Here is an 18,789-nt window from a genome sequence, read left to right as displayed (position 1 = left end):
AGTGGCAGCCGCAGTGGGAATGGTGTTACAGGGCAGCAGAGCCTGGGTCATCTGTGGATGAGTGGAGGTAGTGTTACAGGGTAAGTTAGCCAGAGCGTGTGGGCTTGATGGGGGGGGAGTCAGCCAACGATGTAGGTGCTGGTAGCTGGTTTGCCCATTCAAATTATTGAAAAACACTTTTTTTTTCCCAGGATAGAAAAAAATATTTTTTATGCTTTGGTACTTTAAGTTGGGGGGGGGGGGGGGGGCGGTTCTTGATTGGTGCTAAGTGCCATAAGCCAGACTTGATACACCATTGACCTGTTTGTTGCCTTTGAATCAAATGATGTCTTGGGAGCTTACTTTTGCCAGTACCTAGTATCTTGTCTGGTGACTGGCAGGCTCTTAGCTGAGTAAGTATTTCCTGAACCTCTCTTACTGTCTTGAGTAACCTGAATACTGGGGCACAGATAGTAGATTTTTATCACTTGATGATTACTCAGATTGATAGGGATATTTCACTGTTTGTTCTTGGTGACAAGATTGCCTTGTGTGCACAGATGTTGGGAATGGTGATCTCAAAACCCTTAAACTGAAGTGCTGTCACCAGACACTGGTTATTTGTTGCATGAGATACTATTAATTACACTGTCAAATTTTTACCATACTCATTGCAATCAGTTTTTTCTTCTTAGCCTAGTCTTTGAATTACAGCTTCTCTTTTACTCTGTCCTATTGCTACTTAAGTGCATTAATTAATATAAGCTGTTCCAAGGGAAGATTTTAGAGTTTTGCAGTGAAATCAACCTGTTCTAACACTTAGTTTCTCAGGTCCATTTTCTTAAGGGAATGGTTTTATTCCTGACTCTTAATTACTGTCTAGAAAGATGTTTGAGATGCCCATGACTATTTTATGCAGATTTTAGTCATATGTCCTCAATAAAAATTCCAGCTTGCACTGTCAAAATTGTAGCCAGGTATCTACATACTGTATAGAAATTTTGGGTATTGTCCTTAGTGTAAATTGGTGTTAACAAACTGCTTCAGCTCTCTGTAGAAAACACTATGTAGTTTTGAAACTCGGATAATGATATGGTCCTGAAGGATCCAAAGCTTTGTTCAACAATTCTTTGTTTATGTTCTGATGATAAAGGTCAGGCTGAAGAGTACTTGTGAATTTTTTTTGCTGTTTTCTGTTACAGAAAGGCTGTTTATTTTCACCGGTATAAAGCGATACTATGATTTTCTTGGGTTTTCATTTCTTTGTGGATTATTAAATGCTTTCATACTGCTGCTTACATTTTTCTCACCTACTGCAGGCCTGATTTGTATGTATATGCTTCTCAAAATTTTATAGATTGTTATTGAGTAGGTAAGGGAGTACTGTCTTTCCAGCCACTGAAATGGAGAGCATTGCTTGCATAGCCATGAGAAGAAGAACACAGAAAAAGGTAACTGTAGGGGCTGTGCATGGAGTTTCTCACCTAAATGCCTTGGTTTTATCTTTGTTCCTCTGTCTTGTGTTTTTTTGACATGGGACAAAGTTTAAACTTTGTAAACTCCCTCTTGTTGCTGTTTTGCAGTGTTTACATAACACTAAATGCTTTTAACAACTGTTCAGCCTTTCACAAGCTGGCTCTTTCAGTCTTTTCACTTCTTTAACATCTTGTTCTCTCATCCGTGTCTTTTAGTTCTTACTTGGCTGCTGTCCTGCACCTTTCTTTAAGAGTCCCAGCTGCCTGTCTAGTAGATATACTTCTTGGGTCCTTTTTGTGGTTTCTTTACCTGCATACTTACTGTTAGTTGCTTTCACAAAAGTAACCTTTGTCAGATGTTAGACAGTAAAATATAAATACCCGAATCTGATCCGGTCGGCTTGAACTGGTCGAGGAGTCAAAAGAGCACCCAGCATCATGCCGTGTTTGAGTTTGGTTCCTTGCTTTGCCATAGGTCTCCTGTGTGGCCTCAACAAACACTTTAGTCTGCACCTCCTTTGGGGGTTTTTGCTGACCCAGCTGCATCAGTGTCCAAGTAAATACACGCATCTGCAGGTAGAGCTGTGTTTTTCTATTGCTGGTCTTGAACCATGGTCTTGGCTTTAACACCTGCACAACATAGAAGCTTTTATGCTGAATCTACACCAGATGTACTTCCCTCAGTCACTTTTCTACACTAGAAAAGTGTGTTGATTATAGACATGGTGGTAATGTTTATGCCTGTCATCTTGCCTTCAAAGAAAGGTAATAGCATATCACTCCGGACAGCTGGGGACTAATACTTTCATGGAAGGCACTGTGCAGTGGTAACAGGCAAACACATAAAATACCAGATCTTGATGTAAAAAATGACTGTTTTGATGTTTCTTTAGTTGTCTTTCCATGTGTGTCTAGCTTGACAGCTGCTGGAAACCATATATCTGGTGATGCACTGGAGTTTGGGAGTGGGTGAACAAAAGATGCAGGTTCCCTGCATGGGTAGGTTTGGTTCAGTTTTAGTAGTAGCTTCATCAAAGCCACTGTCAGATAGATCACTTCATAGAGACTACAGCTCTGTTTTCTATGGATTTGGATAATAATTACTGCCATGGAAGGGTGTAGACTTTGGGTAAAGACTCACTGTAACTGTGACTTAAGATGAGTAGGGCTATTGCATGATGAAAGTGTGAAGGCTACCTGAAGGACCCATTATTGGTTATTTTACTGTAACATTTTTGTGGCTTGCCAAGGGCACATATCTTCTGCTACTCTTCTGCTCAAGTGGGTTGCTTGGAGGACTGTTAGGTTATGCCAGGCCAGAACCCTTTAAATTGGTAAATCTGAAATACCATATTCTGGGTTTTTTTTGAAAGGGTGTCTTAAATTGTATTACCGTACTGCATCTGTAGGAGACATAATAGAGCAAAGCAAACTGCAATAACATGTAGCAAGACAGTATGATGCGCAAGTCTAAACTATGGTCTTGGAGCCTGGGATCACAGTGTTTTTCTAAAGCAAACATAGTGTGTTTTGGGGAGTAACTTGTTTTGCAACATTTTCACACCAGCAAATACTGTACTGTTTAAAAATGCTTTTACTGCTATATCTGCTTCTGTTTATCAAATCAGTGTCTATACAGACTGGCAAAATACTAAGTTTAGATAAATTCACATGCCAAATTCAGCTTCCCTCCTTTTCAGATAAAAGCATTATCTGAAAATAGGGCTGGAGGGAGACCCTTTGTGTTTACATGTGGGACTTGCTATGGAGCTCGTGTCTGCACTACCTAAAATTTCATTAGTGGTTTGAGTCTGTCATCTGTCTGAAATTATGCTTTCCAGGGGCTGCTGAGCCACCACTGCCAGACTAACACAGGAAAGACTTGTGTTTCTGCCACTGTGGTCTCTGCTGCCCATTGGAGAGAGGGCTGTTAAAGCAGGTCTAGACTCTGCAGCTGGGTGATGCACGCCAATCTGAGTTGTGTTAACTTAGTGTCACAGAGTTTGCAAGGTATTTAGGAGAGGACTGCTCTGTTCCATCCTTTTTCCCCTTTTCTTCCAAGTGAAAAATGAATTTCTCCTGCGAAAAGAGATACTTCAGGCTACACCTTCCCCAGATACTCCTCTGAGACATTTGAACACTTAGTATTTCCACCTCATTCGCTCAGGTAACCTATTGGGTACTGTTCTTTCTTGGGTACTGTTCTTTCCGCTGAGAAGAATTAGGTGAGGTTTCTTAGAGAGAAACACTCACTGTGGCTGTTCAGCCTCCACAAGGGTGGCGAACGCCCTTCCTGGTACTGCTTTCTCTCCTGCCTCTTCATCGTTTGTCCCCAGCCTCTGGCAGCTTGGACCCAGGCCAAGAGCAGGGGGATGAGGCATCCCTGCAACCACCAGCCTGGGCTTTGTTAGCATTGGCCCCTCAGTCAGCACGTTATCTCACAGAGCAGTCCTCGAGTTTGTGGTTGATACCCAGTGCTAAATCTTAATGTCTCTGCAAACAGAGAAGACAGCAAAACAAAGCCTGATTGCAAAGGTTTGGGGGCTGTCATGAAATGCAGGCACGTGTGCTGTTGTCACCTGTTGGGGTGTTGCTGGAGAGTCTCTATTCCCCCTCCACGCCCCCATTGAAGAAGTGCTGAGTAAACAGGACTTGGCTGCTGCTGGGTGCCCAGTAGCCTGCAATGGCCTTGGGGCCCTGCTGAGGCTCCAGAGCAGGTTTCCTGAGCAGCACCTTGCCTTGTGGACTCTAATCACCGATTAACCCACATAAGGGATGTCGGGAATAGAACAGATTAAAACAACAAATAGTATCTGTGCTGCCATCTTGTGAACCAGGATTTTATAACATCTTTAGGGTTATTTTGTAAATATGTCAGCGTTGCCATGGCAGCAGAAATCTGGTGTGGAAAAATGTTGTTGAAATGATTTATTGCTGGTTTAGTGCGCTGTACAGGGCGGGCAAGTCATCACTGCTGCTCCCTTCTCATCTAAATCAAATATGAAGTGCATCAGAAGGGCTTTGATCAGGGAAGTGAATGTTGCAACAAACTTTACGCAGGTGTGCACCACTCAACAAAATGCAGTAATACGCAGTGAGCTCCGTATTATTCTAATACTTATGCACAGTGAAACATTCATGTATGGGTTCTTGGTTTTCAGTGTAGCTTTTGCTGAAAGTCAGTATCTTCCCTGGTGAAATCATAATCATAAGTTGAGATACTGCTAAATCTAATGCCAGCTGGAGACCCAGAGATATGCAACTTCAAATTAGAACTGACTTATGGAAGGGTAAAAAATGAGAGTGATACAAGTTAATGCAAAATCTCTTGCTAAAGGATTTTATGTTCATTTTACATGCTGAAGTTCTGAGATCTTGTGAAGCCAAGTGATTCACAGTGTCCTCCACGGTACTATCTTCATGTTACTTCTTGTAAGCAACATAAGAGAAGTGGTGACTGAAGTGACCTGCATCATGCCTTCCTTCCCCACACTGCTCTGGTGACCCATGATCACAAAGTGTTGACTTTTCAGACAAAGTATGTTTTTAGGATAGATAAAACTTGAGATTCAGTAGAGGCTGTCACTAGAGTATGAATCTAGAGCCTCAAATTTAGGAGGCAATGTTTCCAAGGCTTCTGGCTCCAGGAGTAATTTGACAGCAGAGGTCTGTAGCTCTGATTGGAGCCAAGGCTCCCAACTGTAAGGAAGATTTGGGGCTGAAGGTACCAGAACATGAGAAAAAAAGGTCTGAAGAAAGTAGTTTTCTCAGCTGCCTGCTCTGTCACTGCTCTTCACAGCCTCTAAGTGGAGCCTCCAAACTTGTGCAGGTTTTTTCATACAACTCATACTTTTTGCAGTGATGGTATTCCACTTGGCTGTTTCTGTTTTCATGAAATGGCTGGAAGCTTTGCATGCATTTGTGCTGGAAATAGCCCTGTGGCTCTTTGTGAAACAACCTTTTCCTAAGCTTTACGGTTTAGGAGATGTACTACGCTAAAGCTTGCAGTCTAATGAGAACAAATTCCAAAGTTAACACACAGTCTTTCCTTATAAACAAATCAATGTTGCCACCACCACTCTGGCTCAGTCAAGCAACACACCTAGCTTGCTTCTGCTGTTCTCACCCTCCTTTTTAAAGCAATATTTATGGGACTGTTGGTGGGAGAAAAAAATATCTTTTTTTTGCATTAGAAAACAAAAGCAAATGAAGAGTTAAGAGCTGAGATTTCTCAACAAATCTTTAGATTCAGAAACTAGAGACATAGTAATGTGGAACTCTAAATGGTGAGTTCTCATGCTTCAGACTATTGTATATTTCTAAGTATCTTCAAATAAAAGTTTTGGCTTAAAAACAAAATCACACAACTTCACAGACATTTCAAGTTAGAATCTAACATTTTGCTTTGGGACTGATTGTTGTTACTCATGTTATCTAGCAACAAGATTTTTTTCACCCTTTGTTTGGAAATGAGATGGCTGTATTGTAATCCCTAGGTCAACAGTCTGTTTCACTTCCCCACAGTACCCGTGTGCTGAACCAGACTGAAACACTGTGGTTGCGAGCCAGGGAGGTAGTAAATGGGTGGAAACATCTTTACCTTGTCTTCACTATACCCTTCTCGTAGTGGCGTTCAGTGTTCTGAACTTTGGCTCTGGAGTCCTGTCTTTGCTTCTCCACAGGTCTGCTTCCCAGGAGGTAAAAACCTGGTGCCCTTCGATCCACAATTTGCAGCATAAATCCGAAAGGGCAGGGCAGTACAAGTATAAATTTTGCTGCAATATCCAGTGTATGCCAAATGTGATGGGCTTTGGGTGGGTTATACAATGTATTGTCTCTTCTCTGCTGAACACTGGCTCCAGCATTTCCAGTCCCTTAGCCAGCTGTGTGTGCTTTGCTGACCACACAGACTGTCAATGACAACTTCATAACTGGTTAAGTTCATAGTGCAGCGCTGGTGCTTCCAGTTCCCTTGACCTTTGCCTTGAATGAGAGTCAGGGTTTTTTTGCTTTTCAAGTGCAAGCCCGAGCTCATTATACTGCTGCTGGTTTGTGTGGTCAAATGTGGAAACTGGAATCTGTTGGTGAGCAGTGTGCTGTTTACTGCTCGTGGGTCTGGCACAGAAGTCATCATTGTTATCTTGCCAGAAATTCACTGCTGAACTGCTCTGGCTTGGACTGCCAAGAGTCAAGACAGAACTGAGCAAAGCAAAGGGAAATTCTACCTCAATACTTGCTCGTGGCAGGCTTTGCAGTTCTATGCATTGGAGTTAAAGTATTGGGGATACATTTCCATTGATCAGGTCTGAGTTTGGATTTTTGTCTAAGGCAAATTCTTTGTTTCTGTGCTGGCAAGTACTGCAGTATTATGAAAATAAAAGCAGGCTGTATTTATGCATACTGGTGTAAGACCCCAAGTATCTCTCTTCAGGAAAACATCTGTTTATGCATGTTTGAACCCAAATGATAAGACTAAAACTGGTACGTGTAGCTCTGCAGCACTGTTTTAATGATAGCTAATTTTTGATGGTGGTAGCCAGGACTTCAGGGATATTGCATACTTTAGTCCATGTCCTGAGATTACATTTTGTCCCTCCCCCATGGTGTGGAGTTTGGGTTTAGCTGTAACTAGTGATCAAGTCAACAATCACATTCACACTGTGGCAGTTTTTCATAGCCTACATCTCTCAGTAAGTTAAGGTTGTTAAAAAACCAGCATAAATTATAGGATTGCATTGTAGAAAAAGAAGTGGCAGAAATGCATGCATTTGATAGCTATAACAGTCCTATTCCACAAGCTTCACACTGAAGAAAAACATACCGTCTAACATTGAGTTATAGGTTCTTTCTCTTGTACAGCCACAGTATTAACTAGTTCTTGTGGGTAACAGTTCCTGCAACAGGCTTAAATCTGGTGCTGATGTTGCAGTACTGTGTGCTCAGGAAAACAGTGAGTGAGCCAAAGGCAATGCTGCTTTTCTAGCCCAGAAGAAAAATAAATTGCTCCAAAGGTATCTATAAATCTTTACTGTCAGGTGGATATTCTCGGTTTCAATTAAAGAAACAGAAGGAGAAGGATTTCTGTTTTTCAGTCCAGTCTACTCCTGCTGTCAGCACCGTGACATATACTAACTTTCATAAACTCACCAAACTGTGTCTTAAAAAGCAGAACCTCACAGCCTTAAAGTAATACTTCTTTCTGTTTAAATCCACAACTACATTTTAACTGAATCAGTGTAATTACAAGTATTGGGGAGAAAAGTGCTACAGATGTCTCAAATACTCTCTCCTAGTAAGAGTTGAGCAGCTGTTTGCATAACTAAAACTTACTAGGTTGTTTGTATATTTGCAGGTTTTCATGCAAATCCTGAGGCTTTTCCTTCCTCTGATTAAACACGTGCAAAATGGAGTAAATCCTTTCACAACAGATCTTGTTGTAGCTAAGTTCTGCAACTTCCAGACACTGGTAAAACCTGTCTTCTATGTAACACAGCTGTAGCTGTGTTCTCAGTCTTGGAAACTGATTCCCCAAAGCTATAAGTTAACAGTTGCCCTATCACAGACCTGTTAGTTTTTCTAGAATGGATATCACTTATAAATTTTTAGCTATAAATGGAAAGAAACTCTTTGCATGTTTCAGGTTTGTTCCATTTACTTCTCTCTACTTTTTTTCCTTTTTTTTTTTTTCTTACTGAGTTACTAACATTCTCCTTCTAAAAAGAGATGTGTTTGTTTATCTGGGCTTGTTGGATTGGCAACTGTATTCTTCATGACACCCCCCCCCCTTTTTTTTTTCTGGTTTCTTTGCTTCCTCATAGAGTTTCCTGTTTGTTCCTCAGTGTATTGCATTTACCCATTAGACAGGGTAGCCTCCCTATCCAGAACAGGATGGTTTCAGATTAATCTTAAAGGCTCATCACCACACTGGAAACAAATCCAAACCAGTTTTGCTGTTGTTGAATAACAGGAGGTTTGAAAAGCTGAGGAGTAGCTTTCAACTTGGATCTCATTTAGAGCTTGGGGAATGACTCAATTTTATACAGACCCTTTTACAGACCCAATCTACCCAAATGCATCCTTTCTCTGTCTCCCAAAACCAGCAGGAGGTTGTGAATAGCAAGCTCTTCGTGTCACAAGAACAGGAATTTGGAGGGTTATAATTTACAACCTAGACCTGCTCTGAAGGCGGGTGTTCTCTCCTAGTGTCATGCCCAGGTTGCTATTAGCCCTTCCCTTTTAGCACTAAGTGATGCCTTGCTAATGGACATTCAACTATAAGGCTGTTAAATTTAATCTCTGGACCAGTGCTGACACACGGAGCTCTTTCTGCTGGTGAACCTCAGTTGTATGGTGAAGGAAAGCCTGAGGAAGAGCTGCTTGCCATAGAAGAGCAAATAGCAGCGCTTATCTGGCTTTATGAGGGACCTCCTGCAATAGCTGGTTTTGGGCCAGGGGAAAGCTGCCTCTAAGTAGCAAATTTTTGTACCAGAAGGGAGAAAAGCAACTTTGGGGGGCACATCTGTGTATCTTCAAAAACAGTTGCAATGTAATCTTTTTTTGGTGCCCTTGACTGAAGATGTCAGAAAAATGTTTTCATAAGAAAACTGAGAATCAGAAGTGTAAAGGATCCAGTACAAGGTACCAAACACTACTCTGGGGGCATACAGTTCACATCACTGGAGATGGTCCATTGGACAACAGGGTCAGCTTCAGCTCATGGTAAATACCTCCTGTGGCTCAGCAGGCTCCTCCTGCTATCCGTACAGCTCTTTACCTAAAATACATCTAGAAAATAAAGCCTGTAAAAAGAGCTAACTGGCTCAGGTAAAACCCACATTTGCTGGGAGTACATGTTCTTTGTTTATTCTTCTTTGTCATCTCTTTTGGAGAAGACAAATGCAACATTTTGCCTTAGTATGTATATCTATTTAGTCTGTAAAATGTCATTAAAAAGGATGACTTTGGGGACCCTTGGCACAGACCCATAACACATGAACATGCAACACAAGATGGAGCAGGAAACTTGTCAGGGATACGGTTCTCCTCACCAAAGCAGCTTTTATACTGCAAAGTACAGTTTTCCTAATGACACTCGCTCCCTGCAGTTTTGTGTGATATTGTCCCAGATTTATGGCTGGTGGTTTCCTGAAGAGCTATTTGGGTAGTCTGTGCTTCATGAAACAACTTTCATATGTCCTGTAACAAATCCAGAAGTGTAATGGAGTAGGTCATTTGTCTTGAGTTTTAAGGTGAAAGAAAATGAAGTAGTGAGGTTTTTTTCTCCTGTGTGGTGGGGGAAAAACTGGCTCATTTTCAACTTGGATCCCAGTTTTCTTGTTTCTGAAGTCACCCCTGTGGAGGTGATGTTAGATTTGTAATGCTGTCTTATGCAGAATACAGCAACACTGCCTTAGTGACAGTAAGTAAGGCGAACTGATGTCTTCAGCTTTGTTCTTGTCCATTTGTAATGGTATTAATACCCTTCTAACAACAGCAGAGATTGCCTAAGCAAAAAAAAAAAAAAAAAAAAAGATATTGGGAAAGAACTAACCAGATTTATAGCTCTTGTAAAGTGATTTAGCTGCTAGAAATAAGAATAATATCATGGGGCCGAAACACTTAGACCACCAATATAAGGAACTTCTGGCCCAGTGGTTAGGACGCTAACCTTCAGGAGCGCTTCAGTAGCAGTTTCTCTTGGTGACTCAATACAAACATACTGGATAATCCACTTTTATGTCTGTTACTGGCCTTCTGAACTGGTTATATGTTTAATAATTACTGTTTTCTATGTAGTACTACATCTATCACATCTAAGCCTCAAAAACGTAACTAGTTTACCACCTTGAAGGATTTAGTCACTATTTGATGAGAAGCCATCCCACTTGATGGGCTACGGGAATATTTCAGCCAACTCGCTGCCAGGCAGACCTCAAATACATAAAGTACCTTGGGCTGTTTCAACAAAAAGCCTCACTCCTTCCTCCAGCACTGGCACCATGTGTTTTACGGGTAAACATGGCAAGCTGCCGCGTGTTGTGTGAGGAGGATGAGCTGCAGAAGTGCTCTATACTGAGGTGAGCATTGCTGCAAGCTTGGGTTGCAGAGCACATTGGCTGCAGGAGCCAGCCAAGCCCAGCACTTTGCTGGCTTTAATGCTTTTGAGGTTTAGCCCTGGCATAGCTATCACGGAGTTTTTAAATGCAAACATCAATAATACACAGTACTTCATGTTTTCTTCTGGTTTCAGCTCAAATTACTGTCTATTTAAAAGCCCAGTGCTGTTCAAAAGATCCGAGTCGGACTCCTTAGGGGATGTATACTTCAAATCATGTTGTTTGGTTATTGATGGGTCAGGACCATGAATGCAGATATGATTCTGTAGTCATTTTGATCTGCCATGTGAATGAACATGAGAATTTTCTCCTTAGCCTGCACCTTTTTCTCTTACAAATTTGTTGTGGTAGTGACATTAAAAGTACGATGGTTGTGGGTGAAAGGTGTCGCTTCTGTTAAAATCACAAATAACAACGTTTCTCAAATGACGTCTCTGTAGGTGGATGGAGGTCTGCTTGGAAGAAGAGCTGCCCCCAACTACGGAGCTGGAGGAAGGCTTAAGAAATGGTGTTTACCTTGCCAAGCTTGCAAAATTCTTTGCCCCTAATGTGGTGTCAGACAAAAAGATATATGATGTGGAGCAGGCTCGTTATAAGGTAATAACTTTTTCAGTTCTCTCGCCAACAAGACAGAAAAATGTAATATCTGTCTTCCAGCTCTTAAAGATACCCAAGCATGGTTGGTTAACTTTCTGCATCTCCTTTGTAAGACTGTCAGGACTAGATGGAAGACAAACAGCACTAACAAGCCACCATGATAAGTTAGGAATGTTTTACCCATAGAAAAACTATGTTAGTGTCAATGTTTTTAAAGCTGAACAAATTACACTTCTGGCACCAGGGAGAACATGAGTTTTACCATTTATACAATTACGTCTCATTAGGAATGGGAGCTAAAAGCAATTCAGTAACTAAACTTGATAACTATTCCAATTTTTCCTCATTTTGTATAGAAGGACATTCACTTCATTAGACCTGTGTGTTTATTTTACCAAATTTAACAGAGAGGCAAAAAACAAGCTCCAGTAATTAGGCTTAGCTTGCTACCTAGATGAGCTGTTTATCTCCAAATGCTCAATAATATAGAAATATATACATGCATATGCAGTAGTCCAGCTATGGAATGCATTATCCTAACATGTAGAGGTGGCAGAAAAAATTAAAATGGACATTTTTAAGGTGTAATCACTGGCTGTTGTTTGAGAGTTGAGAAATTAAGCTGTTCTAGGTCCCATATGGTTAATAGAACCATGGCTAAGAATCCTGGTTACATTTAAATGCTTCTCTTGAAAATCTCCAAAACTTGAGTTCAGGCTTCTTTTCCCCCTTTACCCTGACCCTTTAAAAATTAATTAAAAAAAAAGCCAAAAAAAACCCCAAAAAACTTTCCCACTTTGCTCTTTTAACTGCTGCTTGTGTAGGCTGTGGGAAGGGTCAGGTATTCAAGTAGATCTGAAGAGTGACTAACAGCTTCTTATCTGTTCTCCTCCACAGTAGTGCTGAACAGTGTTACCACTTCTGTATTTTGGAGGTAGTGGTTCATGGTATTAGACAGCCAGCCTTTACTCTGAAAGTCTACTGAAGGGCTGTACAAATGACCACTTCGGTCACAGTCCACCCAGATGGGTACAAATCTGGCTTATGTTACATAAAATAATGAGCTGGACAGTGTGGGGCTGTTGATGTGTTAGGATGTTTCATTAGCAGCATTGCAGCTGTGATGCTTTGGTCTCCAGGTTCAAACAAGGGAAAATTCCCTGAACCTGACTTCAGGATATAAAATTGGGAAGCAATAGAAGGATCAGTAATTGGAGAATTTACTTTATGTGGTTTTTATCATCTTTTCCTTCAATGTTTCCAATAGAGATCTGGCCTTCATTTTCGGCACACTGACAACACTGTGCAGTGGCTAAGAGCAATGGAGTCCATTGGTCTACCTAAGGTAAGCCTTTAAATTTTAGCAAAGAAACTGGCTCAAGGCACTGACTCACTGAGATCCTCTTTCATCTGCTTGAGCATAAAAGGTTGCTTGCAGTAAGTCTACGGGGAAGGGGTAATTCAGGAAACAAATCTGAAGAGGAGGTAATGCTGAAAGCAGTGGGAATGTCAGTTATGTGCTACTGCTGCTGGTGTGCGTGGGCTGAGGCTGCTGTGGACGAGTGCTGTGGGTGGAAATGCTTAGTGTGCTTCTCCCGTCAAAAGACAAATGGAGATGCAAGCGGTGTTTTAGCTATATCTTATTGCTAGTACAGTCTCTGTGGGGGCCTGAAAGGAATATGATTTAAACTAGAAAACTTAAATATTTGCTTCCTTTAGGTTACTGCCTCTCATGGTGTCTCTTGCTGCCTCTTCCTCTTAATGTACGTCCCAGTTTCTCTGCCTCTACCCTGTTTCCAGACTGTCTTTGCACACTCCAGTGCATCTACGTGGCTATGCTGCTGCTCCTCTTCCACCAGCTGCTTTCTTGGGTCACCTCTCATATTTATCTTCCTCCTTGTGGGTCTTCGCTTGTCATCTCCCCCCTCTGCTGCTGTTTCTGGGCACCAGTGAGTCTTTTTTGGATGAAAATCCTTTCAGAAAGGACTGTGTGGAAACACCTACTCTGCTTATTTGGGCATTTCAGCACCCACACACAGCCTGGGGCAAGTACTCCCTTGCCCAGGCTGCCCAGCAGCTGCCCTTGGGTGCCTCGGTGGGGGCAGCCCCGGTGCTGCCCAATGCACCGTGGTCGGGCACAGCAGGGATGATCAGATGGCTGCCTGAAGGGCTGCAGGGACTAGTGGCCAGTCGCTGCAGGCAAACTTGCTGCAGGTGCCCACAAGCAGAAAAGGGCACCCATAGCTGCCATCAGAAATGCCACAGAGATGAGGAAGGTCCTGCCTTTCCCAGGTCGGTGTTTTGGGGGTTTTTTTTGTCTAACTTGAGCCCTCCATTCAGCTGGCTGATTTCCACCCTGCCATCCCTCCTCTGAAACATTTCGCTTCTGTTGCGGAGGATGGTCATGGCCAAAAGCTTTCCCGAGTCTCCCTCCCAAAGCGGTTGTGAGAAAATGATGAAGAGGGCACTTTGTTCCTGACTTACTCAGTCTTGTCTTATTAACCATGGGACAGCGCATCCCCAAGTGCCCAGCCTGGGCTGGAAGCACACTGCCAACTCTCACGGTTAGCTAAGTCTTTTATTTTATTTTTGTGGAGAAACAGTGTTTAGCGACTGGGACCAAGGCCAGGAACAAATTAGTGGTAGAACCAAATTGGAATTTATGATGTGACTTTTTGGCTAAATTGCTTGATATTTCTCTCTGAATATCCTTCTCTGTAAATGATGTATTCACAAAGTTAGGGGTGCTGGCAATTAGAATTTTGCATTTTTAAACCATACTTGATAGGTTTGGTTCACAATGACACTTTGCAAATTGTGACTGCATCCCAGGTTTTGGGTGTCTGTAGGAGGACAAGCCCTACTGGCTGAGCTTGTGCCAAAGGACCTTTTCTAAAAATATTGCTGAAATGCTGTCTGCTTATCTTCCTCTATTCCCCTCTTATAAAGTAGCTTTTATGCTTTATTAAATTGTTCCTTATGAAAACTACTGATAAAGCTAAAATAACATCAGAAGAGACTTGATTCATAACTGTATAGAAGTAACAGCTGAAATTCTGTAAGTTTAAGGTATGGTTCTGAAGAGACCTCATTTTAGCTACTTTTCTGTTCAGCTTCTTCTCCTTTAACTGTGCGCTCTTTGTTTTTTAGATCTTTTATCCAGAGACTACAGATGTCTACGATAGGAAAAACATTCCTAGGATGATATATTGCATTCACGCTCTAAGGTAACTGGTGATGGGAGTAAAAGTTAAAGTAATTGCTAAAACTAGGAGTGTAAGCCTTTAAATGGCTTTACAGCAACCAGTATATCAAAATCTGTCAGAATTTACAAGTTCATTAATTTAATGAACTTTGCTTTTGTCAGGATTATTGGCCAAATTATTTTCAAAATAGAAATGAAGGACTACTGAATTTAGCACAAACACCCCTCCTTCAATAAGTACACCCCCTTAGAAAGTGGAGATACCATTTCAAAACACATACTGCAACAGAAACCAAATAAAGGAACAAAAACTTAGCAAAATATTAGTATAGCCATGGGGCAGATGTGCTGAAAAGAGTGAAAATGATGATGAACTGACGTCTTTCTGTCCCAAAAAAGGAGCAAATAATTGATATGTTCTGAGGCCATTCATGTAAAAATCAATATTTTCCAAGATTTTAAAGTTCTGAGCAACTTGATTTTTGAACGTAAAGTCAGGAAGGCTTTGACCACACCATTGAAGGTGGAGCTTAAAATTTATGTCCTGCCTTAAGTATTTTCTTGATGTTCGTTGCTTTTAGTGCTAAACATCTGCCTTGTGCTGTCCCTGGTGTGAGGGGCAGTGGTGTTGGCAGACAGCTCCTGCCTCTTGTGGCTCTCTTAGCTCATTTCCTGCACATGGAGACCTTTTCCTTTCATTACTTTCTTGCAGCTAGGCTTGCAGACAACATAATTAACTTACGCCCCAAACTCTCTTCCACATTCCTAGTGATGTTCCAAGGCACATCAAATACTCCAGGGCTATAGGTCAGAAACTATTCAATACATGCTGTAACTGAAATTTTTTAAGGTCTAATCCTTGAAATGATGTGCCCACTCTTGCACTCTATGTGCACTCACTGCCAATAAATAGGGCATACTGTGAAAGTTCATCATATTTCTTTCAAATGCTAGGTTTTCAGAGTTGACAGCCCTGGGGGAGGGTTTGTCACCTTTGACAAGTGTTGCCACTTGAAATTATTATGCCTGGTGTAATATTAACTGAACAGTATCATCAGGACTGTTTGAGGGTAGCCCTCACCTAAAACTTGGTAGCATGGTCTGTTCTGTCAGTGTAAGCTTGTGAGTGATTTCCTGAGATGGATGCATGGGGCTCTAATGTTAACCAGCTCAGGCTCACACAGTGGGCTGTGTGCCCCTTCAGCCACATTATGGGCTGGCTCAGATGTTTTATAGGAGGTGGAAGAGCACAGTGAGGTTTTCTGATACTTGCTTCCTCATGTATGGAGGAGGACTTCATCAACTGTGGATTTGAATACTACATGAAAAATAAGCCCATCACTTCAATACATTCTTAAGATCTGCCTTATCATGACAACGGCAATAACTTTTCATCTTGAACAGAATTTTGCAACGGGTTGACTTTTGCTATAAGTTTTCCTTTCTCCATCTTCATGTGCCCCAGGACTTATGCCAGTATTAGAATTAGTCTGTATTGTCTCAGCTTTCACTTCCAATTTTGTCCTGTTTAAATTACTTTTTCTTGCTGCTTATCAACACAAAGCTATAACTCTGTACTTACAAGTCATTATTTTATAAGTGGACTTTGTATCAAGTGTGTCATGCCACACTGAAGGGCAATAGGCCTGCAATGCTTTTGCTATGATGCTTTCCCATGAAAGTGTAGGGCCCTGTGCCTGCATCACATGCAGGATATAAGAATCAAAGAAATAATTGTTGAACTACTTTTATTTCCATGCCTTTTCCTAAAATGCATGTCATAAGTCCTTCACTGGAGTCTTTCAAACCAAACTCCAGTGTCAATATTGAATGGCACACAGCCTACCTTGAAAGCAGTCTGGGAAACAACAGAATTCAGGACAAGGCACTTGCCTGGCCAGCAGTGTTCCCAGTTGGATTGGCATCAGAGGACCACTGAGCTGCAGTAGTCCAGTTCTGTTCCCCTTCTGCTGTTGTTGTAACTACTGACCTGCTGGTGTCTGTCCCCCTGTCTCCACACTGTGTACCCCACCCACTCTACTCTCTGGGTTTGTCAGAGCATCCTCTCCAGGGGATCAGTACAGGTTCACAGACCCTGGAAAAGTCCATGTCCCTGTTGTTCTCAGAGTCCAGCACCACTACATCTAGAAAGAGCAATTGCAGGCAGGCTTTTCACCTTTGCAGCTGTAGCATATGCACATGACCACTGAATGAAGAATCACCTTTGGGTTTAAATGCTAAATTCTAATGCATCTTGGAGCACATGCTCAAATTTCAAAGGCTTATAACTTGGGAAAATTGAGCACTTCCTCACAGAGGTGAGGAGCTGACCTACTTCCCATTCTTTCTTAGCTGTTACCAAGTCACTACTCTGAAGCAACATGATTCTTGAGCTTTCCAACAAAACTATGTAAATTTAACACAGATAGGATATTTCTTATTCTTAGAAATAATGAAGCCATATTTAGTTGAGATCTTTCCTACACAAATTCTTTTATACACAGTCAGTGTGCATAATTTAAGTGCTTAAAATTGATAAGATTATTTTTAATTGCCCCTTTAAGCAGCATGAAATAGCCTTAACTGTAGGTAATGGGAGCAAAAACTCCGTCTGTCCAGGGGGTCTATTTGACATCTGAAATGTTAACATCTCACAGGGAAAGTCTTTGGTTACTTGGGCTCTTGCTGACCTTTGAGCTGTTAGAGGGCCTGAAGATAGACAATGACTCTAAGCAAGAAGGTTTAAATATATTTTTAGGCTATGTCCCGGTTCAAGTCTGAAATGAAGACCATTGTACTTACAGTATTTGGAACAACTTGCACTGTCAAATACAGCACTCCTCTGGCCAGGAAGGAGTGACTTAGCAAACAATTTCTAGACTCCTGTTGAATATAATTACACTCTTGCTTTTCTCCTGTTTGAAACATCAATACTTAAGGCCCAACTTGAAAAATACAAAGGCATAGGCCTCATTTATTGCACTATTTTTCCTGTGAAAGCCAATTTGGATTTGTTCCTGGACTAAATGAGGTTAAGAACCGCTTCATTTAAATTAAGATGCTAAGAGTTATTCTTGTTCATAAATAGCAGGGCCGATGAGGTTTTGGGTGCTTTTTTCCCTGCAGAATTTAGTTTTCAATTTATCTTTGCAAGCAGATCACTGCTACATCCTCAACAAACTATCCCTCTGAAGCTACACAGCTTCAAAACATTGTCTTCATAGGAAGCAATAGAATAACATGCATGTCTTTTAAAAAGTGTGCTATTTTTCAGATCTGGTTTTTACAGTGTGTTATACATGAGCTAAGCATAAAACAAGACCCAGGAAGCTCTGCCTGGAATGAGCCTCAGTTCTGTGTGGGTGATGCAAGGGGAACTTCACCTGGGAACTACCCTTTCCCCTTTATTTGTCCCCTGCTCCTGATGCCTCATAGCCAGCTTTCTTAACCCCAGGACCCCCTGCTTTTGATTTTATGTGGGTTGTCTGAGGTTCAAGTTACACTATAAAAGCATTAAGCAAGCTGTTTGAAGTGAAATTATACCTTAATACAGAGTAGAAGTGTCTTTGTGTTCCCTGCAAGACTCGAAGCACATTTTCAGCACCACCTGGTGGTTAGTAGGTTTCTCCAAAAAAAGGAGCTTAGGAAGTAACGCACGTGGCTCAGTATCGTCCTGGAAGTGCTGAACAGCAAAAATATGGGTCTCTAATGTTCATACTGCTTTTTCTTCCTCTGTCTTTTTATTGTGGTGACCTCCAAAGAAGCCAGCATAGCCCCATGATGCTGCTGATCATTGTATGACACTCAGCCCTTCAGCCAGGACTGTGTCCCTGACTCAGAGTAAAATCTCTTTAAAAGCCCACAAAGGAAGACTGGCAGGCAGATCAGGGTAACAGAGGAACCTGGTTTATTACTATAGTCACGCGGTTCTTTTCCTGCTTTATCTACCTTGCATTTAAGACTGCTGCTGCCATTCTCACCTTTCAAAGCAATGATTTTGAGGGGCTGCAGCGGTTGAAAGAGTGTCGACGTGCATAAGATGTGCTGCTGTATCCATCCAGGTTGTGACAGGGCACAGGAGTAGCTGTGGTATCATGGAAGATGAAATGCTGATTCTGTGTGCTCTGAAGTAATTGTGACAGCTACAAATACTTGCTTTGAAATCTCATCCTGTAATTTGCTAATAGCGAAAAAAAACCACAACAACAAAATACAAAAGGGAAATGTGCCCCTCTAGAAACAAAAACGTCAAGCCATAATGCACATTTGCAATGTACAAGGTTGGGGTGAAGTCATTTAAATAAGAGGTGCAAAATAATCCTGTTTGAGGAATGTGTTATTTAAGTCTTGTTTTTAAAATCTACATTTTAATCCCTGCTTGCCAAACCTACTTGTTTAACACTTGTTTATTTAATTT

The 18,789-nt window shown here is 41.5% G+C and overlaps 1 protein-coding gene across 4 annotated transcripts in view; it reads left to right on the top strand.

The window, feature by feature from the left end:
- The window catches only part of IQGAP2 (IQ motif containing GTPase activating protein 2), a 130,846-nt gene that overhangs the window by 55,950 nt on the left and 56,107 nt on the right, over positions 1-18,789 (top strand). For all 4 annotated transcript variants that reach the window (XM_069776824.1, XM_069776821.1, XM_069776822.1 and 1 more), the window contains exons 3-5: positions 11,011-11,167; positions 12,435-12,512; positions 14,318-14,394. In XM_069776824.1, coding sequence (XP_069632925.1) covers positions 11,011-11,167; positions 12,435-12,512; positions 14,318-14,394 — 312 coding nt within the window. The remainder of the gene's footprint in view (positions 1-11,010; positions 11,168-12,434; positions 12,513-14,317; positions 14,395-18,789) is intronic.

This window comes from Haliaeetus albicilla, chromosome Z (genome assembly GCF_947461875.1).
Source record: "Haliaeetus albicilla chromosome Z, bHalAlb1.1, whole genome shotgun sequence".
Classification (NCBI taxonomy): domain Eukaryota; kingdom Metazoa; phylum Chordata; class Aves; order Accipitriformes; family Accipitridae; genus Haliaeetus; species Haliaeetus albicilla.
The sequence above is the reverse complement of the archived record's forward strand: the minus strand, read 5'-3'. Positions and strand labels throughout refer to the sequence as shown.